At 45.2% G+C, this 12,129-nt stretch overlaps 1 protein-coding gene across 13 annotated transcripts in view; it reads right to left on the bottom strand.

The window, feature by feature from the left end:
- Positions 1-12,129, bottom strand: part of Phf20 (PHD finger protein 20) — a 106,354-nt gene that overhangs the window by 18,198 nt on the left and 76,027 nt on the right. For all 13 annotated transcript variants that reach the window (XR_015683003.1, NM_001107795.1, XM_087652325.1 and 10 more), the window contains one exon: positions 4,696-4,974. Coding sequence is in view for 12 of the 13 variants with exons in the window: in NM_001107795.1 (NP_001101265.1) it covers positions 4,696-4,974 (279 nt within the window). In the remaining variant the exon portion in view is untranslated. The remainder of the gene's footprint in view (positions 1-4,695; positions 4,975-12,129) is intronic.

The raw sequence follows: 12,129 nt of genomic DNA, 5'->3' as shown, positions 1-12,129 counted from the left end.
GGCCCATTCACCTGCTTTCTATATATAAATGTTTGCCACTTCCTCACCTGCTTAAACTATGATTCTAAGATTACTGTGTTAAGAAGCAAGCTGCTGCTGGGGATTTAGCTCAGTGGTAGAGCGCTTACCTAGGAAGCTCAAGGCCCTGGGTTCGGTCCCCAGCTCCGGAAAAAAAAAAAAAAAAAAAAAAGCAAGCTGCTGGGCTGGAGTGATGGCTCAGTGGTTAAGAGCACTGACTGCTCTTCCAGAGGTCCTGAGTTCAAATCCCAGCAACCACATGGTGGCTCACAACCATCTGTAATGGGATCTGATGCCCTCTTCTGGTGTGTCTGAAGACAGCGACAGTGTACTCATAATAAATATATCTTTAAAAAAAAAAAAAAGCAAGCTGCTTTCGGGGAGGTCACTCAGGGGAGGTCACATGGCCCTCAATCTGGCCAAAAGGCAGCACTATCACATGGACTGGGCCTAGTCCTGCTGCTGACCACTCAGCACCTCTCCCACTATGCTAACAGCTTCTTTGTATGAGATAGGAATGTGGCCTTTGGTAGAATAAAGAGCTGGGAGCCAAGTCTGGGGCAGAACTACAGATCAGGCAGACAGGAGGCACCGAACCATGGATGAAGGGAATAGGGAGGGGATAGAGCAGTGAGATCCAGGTCCCGGGAAGCAATGGTAGGCAGGCTGGGTTAAGTTAGAAGCTAGCTGAGAAACTGCCTCAGCAAAAAGGCCAACAGTCTTAAACTACATAGACGTCTCTGAGTCTTCACTGCTAAACCACAAGTAGAAGCTCAACTGCAATCCATCCTCTAGAAGTCTTGGGACATGAGCTCTGTAACACTGTAACACATGGGAAGTATAATGTGACCCCATCTTCTCCCCAGTAGCGCAGCACAGACTTCTCCCTTCAGTTTATCCTTGCTGCATAAACAGACATGTGCTGGGGTTGGGGATTTAGCTCAGCGGTAGAGCACTTGCCTAGCAAGCGCAAGGCCCTGGGATCGGTCCCCAGCTCCGAAAAAAGAAAAGGAAAAGGAAAAAAAAAAAAAAAAAAGACACGTGCCACCAGAGTCTCTCTACTCTTCCACTATGGCAGTGCATTATCTACCAGGTGGTCCAACCTGTGGCCCTTAGCCAAGGGCATTACAGGACAGTTATGAATGTAGCCCAACAGATTTATAAACAGCAGAGATATGTTATAGTGACACAGAATTGGACACCCTTGAATTCAGAGGTGTTTGCCATGCTCTTTCCACTGGAATAAAAAGTGACACCTGGGTTACACTGACACACCTGAACTACATGCCACCTCTCGGTCCCTCATCCCTGAAATTGGCATTTTTTTCTGGCCGTGCTGAGGACTGGACACAGGGCTTTGTGCATGTTCTGCATGTAGTCTGCCACTGACTTTTATATCCACAACCCTTAATTTTTTTCCCCTTCAAGACAGGGTTTGTGTTGACCTGGCTGCCCTGGAACTCATCCTATAAACCAGGGTGGTCTTGAACTCACAGATCCACCTGTCCTCTGCCTCCTGAGAGCTGGAATTAAAAGTGTGTGCCACTACGCCTGGCTGAAATGCTTACTTTCATATTCACGCCTATGGTGTGATATATCTGGACAAGGAACTTTTGAGAAGTATCTGAACTCATGAGGGTGACAACTTCTCGATGGGATTAGCGTTCTTCTAAGAAGGAACCAGAGACACATGTGAGAATGTAGGGGAGGACATCCTTCACTAGAACCACACTAGTGACACCTTAACCTAAGAATTCCCAGCATCTAGAATTGTGGGGGAGAAATGCTGGCTTTGAAGAGAGTGCCTTACACACGGCCATCTGACCAGCCTCCCATGCCCCCATGCAGAGGTTAAGAGTTTCATGAAAGGGAAGAGAAGGCTTACTACCTATTGCCAGTCTCGACCAGCCGATGTTCTTACTCTGGGAAAACCATGGCTTTAGACTAAAGTAAACCTTTGGGCACCATGGTGTTATTTTCTGCAGTCAACAAATTTGTTTACTATGGTACTAGACGGTGCTGGCAGAGACCCAGTCTTTTTTTTAAGATAATGTTTCTCTATGTAGCCCTGGCTGTCCTAAACTAACTCTGCAGACCAGGCTGACTTCAAACTCAGAGATTTGCCAGCCTCTGCCTCCTGAATGCGGGCATTAAAGTTATGTGCCACCATTACCTAGGTATCCTCTCTTCCTCTAAAGAGCATTAGTATCAGTGTTTGGCCAGAGACAATGATACAAACCTTGGATCCCAGGAGAGACAGGCAGATCTCTGTAAATTCAAAATCAACAGAGTCTGTAGAGAAAGGTCCAGGCTGGTCGGCAATGCATAGTGAGACTTTGTCTCCAAAAAAGGCCAGTGTTTGACAGTGCATGTACCAAGTACCTCCCAACAGAGAAATGAAGCAGCCTTTGATTCTTTGATCCAGAGAACCCACAACCATAAGCACTTCCCAGAAGAGGACTTTGACCTTGGTCTCCTTTGCAGAGCATGGCAATAAATCCCTGCAGAGTGAACAGGGTGATCTAGATCGGCCTGGAGCAAGTCTGACTCCGGCATTCTGATCCCCTGCTTAATAAGCAACCTTCCCTGTGGTGATCTCTGTTTTATATGAGCAGGCATGGGCTCTGGTCCTCAATCTACAATCTGACTTATACAGGCCCTCTCTGAAAACTAGCCATTCCCTGCTGAGGCTTAAGCAAGCCTGAGGATGGTGAGGATTGTCCTGCACTGTTGCTCACACCGCTCCTTTCTTCCTCGTGGTCCCATACCTGGTCTTCCTTGAGCCGCTCATTCTAGTTAGCTGGTAGTCTCACAAAATACAAAACCATCTGAAGGGAAACAAATCCACACAGGCCAATCAACTGAATACCTACCATTAGCCACTCACTCACAGCTACTGTGCCCCTAAAATGCAAGGCTAATTTATATTGACTTGTGTTTATTAAAAAGGAAATGCATCATGGTTTTTAATGATTGACTTCTAGGAAAAGTTTATAAAATAGAGAAGTCATGATCTTTATGTTGATGACACACTAAAATGGTTAAGTTATATGTCAACTACACAGGGTATGTGCTGAGAAATTCATGCTGAGGTGACTTTACTGTCTAGAAATCACAGATTGTCCTTGCACAAACTACGATGGCTTCAATGTCATGAGACAACACTATGGTTTTTATACATCGTTTGTCATTGACCAAATTGCCACAAGGTGCTCCGAGACTATTTTGGATACACTAAATATAAATATACTATCAAAAGCATTACTTATTTCCTTATTTTTAAAAACGTGGCTACATGAAAATAGTGCACTGCACACGTTTCACCCCAGCCCTGGTACACTCACTATGTCTTTCTACAGCGACTTCTCACTGCAGCAGACACCTTAAGTCCCATGGCCCTGCCCCACTGTCCCATGAATTGTCATCTTACACTCCCCTGGAGACACTAGTGGGTGCCCTAGGCATTCCATGCTGCATTTAATACAAGGAATGTGTGTGACATACGGTGTATGTACATAACTGTGCAGATGTCCTCTCACTCGCATGTGTGTAAGGAAACCAGACACTGATGGCGAGTGCCCTCATTCAGTCTCCTCCTTATTTTTTAAGACAAGGCCTCTCACTGACTATGAAACTCACTCACCATTTTGGCTATGCTAGCTGGCCCCACTGAGCAAGCTTCTGAGAGCCATGTCTCCTCCTCCCCACATCTGGGATTACAGTCCCACCACCATGGGTGCTGGGGATCCAAACACTAGATCTCATGTGCACACTAAGTGTTTTTTACCCACTAAGTCATCCTCCTAGCTCCACACTTTATTACAAAATATCTAAACAAACAAACAAAACCTATGTAGCAATACTATAATTTCAGGTGCAAACAGCCTTAGAAGACTGTAGAGTTTACGGAAATGCGCCAGCTACAGCAGGATGCTCCTGCAGTCCCAGCGCTCTGGAAGCAGAGATGGAAGATTTGGAATTCAAGATCACTCTCAGTACTTAAGCCAGCCTGGAATAAATGAGACTATCTCAAAAGTAAAGTAAGCTATTGCAAAATACTTAATCAAGAAATACCAGGTGTTGGGGATTTGGCTCAGTGGTAGAGCGCTTGCCTAGCAAGCACAAGGCCCTGGGTTCAGTCCCCAGCTCCGGAAAAAAAAAAATAAAAAAAAAAAAATAAAAAAGAAATACCCTTGAAAATCTAATTTTCAACTTCTTTAGGTTTTAGAAACAAGCTCAAAAAAAGGGGAGGGTGTTTCTCTGCTAAGACTGACAGGGAGACTTTGTGGTGGCTGGGCGGGTGCACTGTGGTTTCTGTACAAAGCATCTTGAGGTACAGTGAAGGTTAGAGGGTTCACCCCTGCACCCAGGAACCGACAGAATTAAGCCGGCTTTTCAATGAGCTTTCGTCCTGCTGCCAGGAAAAGAACATGGATCTCAGAGGTGTCCATCTGTTTTGGGCCAACTTCTGTTGATCCCAGGAACCCCACAGCCATGAGCAGTAACCCCTCAATGTCACATGAACTGAGAGAGGCAGAGCTTCTTGCTTCCTCCAGGAGGGCTTCAGTTCCACAACTACCAAACCACTTCCTTAACCAGACCAATCCACCTACTGCAGCTTTCCATCTAAGCAATGTCAGGCCCTCCCAGGACACTCCACAGAACCAAGAGACTCACTTGGGGAGCTGGCCGAGATCCGCTTCCGGGGCAGGCTCTCCTGGCTGGCCTTATCAGGCACTGTAGAGCCCCGAGTCTGTACATGCGTCCTCCCTGACCCGTCCTCTGGCTCTGGTGACTTCTCCATTCCATGGAAGTACTTCATGTGATAGTGCAGCAGTTTAGCCTTGCGGAAGAACTTCAAACAGTCCACAACCTTGCATCGAAACTTGTGGTCCAGGTCCACAGCTGGCGCATGCAACTTCACAAAGTCACCCGCTTTCTTCAAAGTGTTTGGAACTGTGAACACAAACACACACACACACAAACAAACGTGAGGAGCGCTGGGTTCGAAATGGCTCTTATGGACTGTGTGTCAGCACACAGCCAGGGAGAGAGAGCGGCAGAATGGCAGGCACATGCTGCCCAAGACATCAAGACCGGATGCTATCTTCCAAAGCACCCAACTTCTAGGACACAATCTTGATTCCATGTTAGAAAGAAGAGAGTGACAAACTGATCTGCGATAGCCTAATATCCTCAGGGTTTCATGGACCTCGGGGCAGAAATCAAGATGGCAAGCTGGCACTTCTGGCTAGTGAGCTGGGCCAGATTCAGATTCACCACCATTCTTTACCACTTGGTGAGGACAAAGCCAGAGAAGCCTCATGAACCCTACAGGGCTTTAATAGTATTTATACAGAGCTTGAGTTTTCTAAACTCTGAAATGTCACATGTACTGATTTAAAAAAAAGTTACAGACTGCAAACAGACAAGAGAGCATGAGAAGCCAGAGGACTCAATGAGCAAAGGCAAGGTTGAGCCTCGCTTATCAAACAAGCAGAGGGCAAAGGACTGTACTGCTACATGATGGAGTAAAGCTGCCACAGGGTCTTCATGTAGAAACTCAGCTCAGTAGCTAAGTGTTAAGAGCAGACACCTGTTATTCGAGAACTCAGGAAGCAGAACCAAGCAGCTCTCAAGTTCAAGGCCAGGCTGAGCTACATACTTCTAAAAACATGAAATCCAAAATAAACCACAAAATTCCTAGTATGTTGAAAGCAGCAGAATCAATTTTAGGAGCATTTTTTATTGGGACGGTAAAAGGTTTTTGGGAGGAGTCCAGGAATCACACTATGTAGCCCAAGCTGTCCTGGAACTTTCTATGCAGACCAGACTGACCTCAAACACACCAGCTTCTGCATTCTGAGTACAGAGATCAAAGGCATGTACCACCATGTCTGGCTTGAAAATGTGTGAGTGCTGACTCCATGATTCATGTGTACCATGTTCATGCCCCAGAGGCCAGAAAAAGGGGTTGGAGCCTCTGTAAGTGGAGTTACAGTTACAAATGGTTGTGAACCACCATGTCAATGCCCGGAATAGAATCCAGCATCTCTGCAAGAACAGTGACTCCTCTTAACTGTTGAGCCATCTCTCCAGCCCCATTTTATCTTTTTAATATGACGAAGATGGGGACGTGCCTCCGTAGTAGAATGGTTACCTGGCATGTACGAATCCCTGAATTTGACTCAGGGAACCCTGCAAGTACCCATGCAGGTAGTGACCAGAGAAGAGATGAGAATGAAAACTCCGTTCAGACTGACTTAGTCAACCTGGATCAGACTTTGGGAATCTAATACTAGGCGGTATGGTCCGTTAAAACATAGCACAATTTGGGGAAAAGTTTCCAGGCAACAATCATTCCAATTCCAGGTACACAATAAAGCTTAAAGTGTGACTACTTAGAAACTCCTTTACAAATACATGTGACCATGAAGGTGGGGTCTATAGCTAAAAGACCTAGACTCTAGTGTAGTCTCTAATGGATAGCAAAGAGGTCAGCAGACTGTAAAATACATGTGACACCTCCCCTAAGGATAGGCTCTATTAAAAATAAAGGTCTAAGGAGGGAGAGTCTGGAATAAACATTCTGGGAGATTTAGGTGATGTCTGCCTCCACAGATAACAAAAAGGTCACCAAATGTATCTCAACTTTCCCCAGAGAGTTTTCTGAAACTTGTCTTAGTTAGGGTTACTATTGCTGTTGTGAAACGCCATGACCAAAAAGCAACATGGGGTAAAGGGTTTATTCACCTTATGCTTCCGTATTACTTTCATCATCAAAGGAAGTCAGGACAGGAGCTCACACAGGTAGGAACCAGGAGGCAGAGCTGATGCTGCTTACTGACTTGCTCTCCATGGCCTGCCCAGCCTGCTTTCTTATAGAACCCAGGAACCACCAACCTAGGTATGGCACCACCCACGATAGGCTGACCTGTCAATCACTAATCACTGTTGGGGCAGTAGTGATGCACACCTTTAATCTCAGCACTGGGAAGGCAGAGTCAGGTCCATCTGAGTTTGAGGTCAGCCTGGTCTACAGAACTAGTTCCAGAACAGCCAGAGCTACACAGAGAAAAACTCTGTCTTGGGAAAAGAGAGAGGGGGGTTAGGGATGGTGGGGGGGGGAGGGAGGGAGGGAGAGAGAGATATGCCCTACAGGCTTTGTGTACAGCCCAATATTATGAAGTTTTTCTCAATTGAGGTTCCCTCTCCCTTCACATAACTCTAGCTTGTGTCAGTTGATATAAAAGTGGCCAGCAAAAAACTATATGGTAAATTGCAATGGTCTCTAATAAACCCTATCTGGTTATTTTAGCCTAAGAACTAAGTAACATTTTTCACGAATTTTATTTTAGTTTATTGAGATAAGTTCTTGATATGTAGGCTAGGCTACTTAAAAATTTCATGGGGCTGGGGATTTAGCTCAGTGGTAGAGCGCTTACCTAGGAAGCGCAAGGCCCTGGGTTCGGTCCCCAGCTCCGAAAAATAGGAGCCTCCACCTTGCAAATGCTGGGATCACAGCCTGCACCAGTATGCTCAGCAAGGACTCGGTAATTCTTACTGCACAAACCTATACATTTTTAAGACTTTGGTGGGGGCTGGAGAGATGGCTCAGTGGTTAAGAGCACTGGCTGCTCTTCCAGAGGTCCTGAGTTCAATTCCCAGCAACCACATGGTGGCTCATAACCAGCTATAATGGGATCCGATGCCCTTTTCTGGTGTGTCTGAAGATAGCAACAGTGTACTCACATACATTTAAAAAAAAAAAAAAAAAAGACTTTGGTGGTAGTGGTTTTAGACATGGTTTCTCTATATAGCTCTGGCTATCCCAAAGCCCGATCTGTAGTCCAAGCCAGCCTCAATCTCAGGGCTCTGCCCAGAGAATTAAAGGTGTGTGTGCCAACACCACCTGGCTAGATAGTCTTAGGTCTTTACCCAAGTCAGTGAAAGTCCAGTAGCTAAGGGAGGCTTCAGGCCAAGTTTAACTAAGCATTCTACACTTGATGGTTTCCTGAGTCAACTCAATGTCAGCTTTATAGACTGCCTACCAAAGGCCTAATCATTTATCTCCTTATTTATAAGCAGATTATAAGAGAAGTATGACCTGACACTCTGCTAAATCAGGACACATAGGACTCAACAGTCTACTACTCCAGCAAACTTCCAAAAATACAACGAACTAAGGAATAAAGAAAAAAGGAAAAACAACAACAAAAAGCAAACAAACAAAAGCAAAAAAACGAAAGAAAACAACAACAACAAAACTGCCCCAAGTCAAAATCGCTGATTCATTTTTGTATCTGAGCAGAAGGTGGGGTAGCTTATTGCCAAGACAAGCAAGCCTGGCACCTGCCTCTGAGGGATGTTAGCGCCAGGATCACAGAGGCTCAGGTGGACAAGAAAACTCCCTAGGGAAAAGAAACTGCCAGATGTCATTAGGACAAAGCCCCTAGTCAGACAAACTGAAAGCTCTTTTCTTTCTTTCTTTCTTTCTTTCTTTCTTTCTTTCTTTCTTTCTTTCTTTCTTTCTTTCCTTCCTTCCTTCCTTCCTTCCTTCCTTCCTTCTTTCTTTAAAGATTTATTCATTTATTATATATAAGTACACTGTAGCTGTCTTCAGACACACCAGAAGAGGGCGTCAGGTCTCTTTACAGATGGTTGTGAGCCACCATGTGGTTGCTGGGAATTGAACTCAGGACCTCTGGAAGAGTAGTCGGGTGCTCTTAACCACTGAGCCATCTCTCCAGCCCTGAAAGCTCTTTTCAATCGAGGATGGTGGCACTAAAAAGGCAGAGCACATGCAGGTATAAACTTAAATGATCCAAGCATTACAAATCTTCAACTCCTGGTGTCTTTAAGAGCTGGGGTTCCCAGGTAGTTGGGCTTCCACTAAAACTAATGGTGTTCACCCCTTGTGTAATCCCTCGACCGAGCAGCATCCGTGAGTTATCTCTAACACAATATGGCAAAGGTGGCAGCACCTCCTGTTTGTGAGGCTTTAAGTCCTAGCAGACAGTCTCTCTGTTGGTTTAACATCACAGGCAAGGTTCTGAGTGACTTCCCAGAGACCAATGCACAGATGACCTGGAAGTGCAAACGAAACACTGAGGCTTTCAGTCATCATCACCTTCAAGCAGCTGAAGACTGAGGTCTTCTTCAGAAAGTTTTCAGATGGAAACCCAGCCTGGACAATCCCTGGCTAAGCCATGGACTATGAGAAAATAAGAATGTTCAGAGCCTTTGTGTTCAGATTAATACTATTTATTACACTGTAACAGAGTGCAAAGTGGATCTGCAGCCTTCTTATTTTGGAGACACAAAATAGAAAAATTAGGCATAAGTATAGGCACACTCATCAAGAACCAGGGCCTTCTGAACTCCTTCCTGCAGGCAGAGCACGCAAGAGTTTGGCTAGGTCTGTGCTTTTATCTGTGTCCTCTGGGGAGAGAGCCAGGGCTTCCTGACTATTGGCAGCATTCAGCTCCTGAGAGGCTAGTACTGCTATAAATCATACATACATGGGCAATGTTTTATTCTTTTCTTTTATAATAAATAAATACTATCTCATACTTTAAAAAAGCTTTTAAACAAATGTTAGCATATTTATTGTTTCACTTTGCTGCTAGGGGGTTGAACCCCAAGTTTCATGCATGATTGAACAGCACCCCATTCCCAGCCCTTCAACTCTGTTTACTGTAAAAGTCTATTTTGGGGACCAGAGCAATGTCTCACCAGTTAAAGAGTACTGGCTGCTTTCTTCCAGAGTCCTGGGTTCAATTCTCAGCACCCGGGTGGTCACTCACAACAGTATGTAACTCCTATATTCCGGGAGTTCTGAAGCTCTCTTCTGGCCTCTAAGGATCCCAGGCATGAACTTGGTACATACACAGACAGACACAATACTCACACACATAATAACAAATAATAAAAATTCTAGACCTACTTTAATCTCTTTTTGTACGCCCACTGCCAATATCTCAAAACCTCAGGTAGACAACACTCATGATACTCAAGACTCGCCTCACTCTGGCCCTCAGCCCCTTGTTTCCAAAACCCTTACTGCACAGCAAAGCCTCAGTTCTGGCCTCCAATGCCACCTGGCCCTAGTGACTAATTCATGTGCTCACAGCTCACACCTCTGCCCATCCTGTGCCTCTGCCTGCCATCCTTCCCCGGCTCAGCCCAGCCTTCACTTCCACCCAGATCCAGCTCACACAGCATGTGGGAAGGATACAGATGGCCCCTTCTGGCAGGGATCACATGCCATCTACCGCTGGCACGATGACTTCATGCTATACCACACTGCTGGCGCTTAGCATCTGTTGCTGGATCCTGTTACCTACTACTTCTCCAGCCAAGTGAAAGGAGACACTCCTCACTGTCTGGTGTTGCCTCAGAAAGCATGTGGCCCTATGCATTCATACCTTTTGACATGTTCTGTGCAACAGATAATACAATAATAATAATAATAATAATAATAATAATAATAATAATAATAATACCATAACTAAGTATTTTACAGGTTTGTGAAAGAGTAACTTTCTCCACTCTGAAGCAATGAAAAACAACCCAAGAATAACCAAACAGATTCCAATTTAAAATACCAGCCAAATGTTAAAATGGAAATGCCATATAGTTTTTTTTTTTAATTTAATCTATTTATTTATTTATTTTGGGTTCTTCAAGACAAGAGTTCCTCTGGGTAGCCCTGATTATCCTTGTCCTAGAACTCACTCTATACATCTGGCAGATTTCAAACTCAGATCTATCTGTCTGGCTCTGCCTGTCAAGTGCTGAGGTGTCAAGTGCCACCACCGTCATGAGAGATGTACCTTTTTCTTTATGAAATATAGTCTGGCTGTAAACTTGTGGTCCTCCTGAGCGCTGGATGACAGCTGTGTACTGCCATATCTGGTTTATGTGCTGAGGTTTAAAACCAGGATTCCTCCAAGCTAAGCAAACACTTTACGAAGTAAGCTATATCCCGGGCCTGTGCTATGTAAATTTAGGGAACCATGAAATAGAATATGTAGGGTAGGTAGAGCATTTCCAGCACATGTGAGGCTGCAGTTCCACCCCCAGAGGAGAATACAGCAAAAGAGCAAGGTGTAACGGCTCAAGTCTGTAACCCCAGACGGAGGCAGGAGGTTTGCCTTGAGGTTAACGGCAATCTGGGACTGTAGATTGAGACCCCGTCTAACAGAAATCAACTGTTAAGGGTGCCAGGGGGTCCAGCTCAGTTGACAGCTGGCTGGCTGCTGTGCCCAAAGCCTTCAGTACTGAATACACGAAGCTTAGGTGGCTGACAATGGCAGCACACTGGAAGGAGACGGGAGATCAGGAGTTGAAGATATCTTCACTTACACCAGCTCCAGGCCAATGCAGGATACAAGACACCCGGTCTCAAAATTAATTAAAAATTATAAAGGGGCACTGTGCTTTTTTCCTGTCAACTTTAGAACCATGTATACTAGGAAAAGAGATACAATAGTGAGTTGGGTGTGGTGGCACCTACTTGCAATCCCCAGTACCTGGGGACGGAAGAGCGATGGTGAATTTGTGGCTAGTTAAGGGCTAGAAAATATAAAAGGAGGCTTAAACAGGCATGTGCGCTCTCGAGTGTGCTCTCGCTCGCTCGCTCTCCCCCCCCACACATATACATATATACATATATGTATATGTGATATATATATATCTCCATCCAAAAAGCACAAGGGCAGGCGGAGGAGAAGGGCCCACTTGAGAAACTCTAAGCGGCTTCTTCGATGTCTGCACCACTTCTGTAATGTCAGCTGTCACTCCGCCACACTCCCTTCCACAGATAGAAGCTACAGAAATCCTACCTACTAACTGATGTTGATGCTCAGGCAGGACTTCATTCTGTGCCCCATACAGGCCTTGAATACACGTGTAGCCTAGGCTGACCTTGAACTCATGGGGCGGCCCAGTATAGCCTCGAATTTACTGTGACCTTGCAGCCTTGGCCTCCCAAGTGTTGACATTGTGCATGTGAAGTCACCATGTCCCTCTTCTTTGCGCTCTATTTAACATTTTCATGGGCGTGAGATAACTTGAAATGAGACTTACTTAAAAATGTACACAGGGCTG

The sequence above is a fragment of the Rattus norvegicus genome, chromosome 3 (genome assembly GCF_021556685.1).
Source record: "Rattus norvegicus strain SHRSP/BbbUtx chromosome 3, alternate assembly SHRSP_T2T, whole genome shotgun sequence".
Taxonomy (NCBI): Eukaryota; Metazoa; Chordata; class Mammalia; order Rodentia; family Muridae; genus Rattus; species Rattus norvegicus.
Note: the sequence above shows the minus strand (reverse complement) of the source record. Positions and strands in the feature narration are given on the sequence as shown.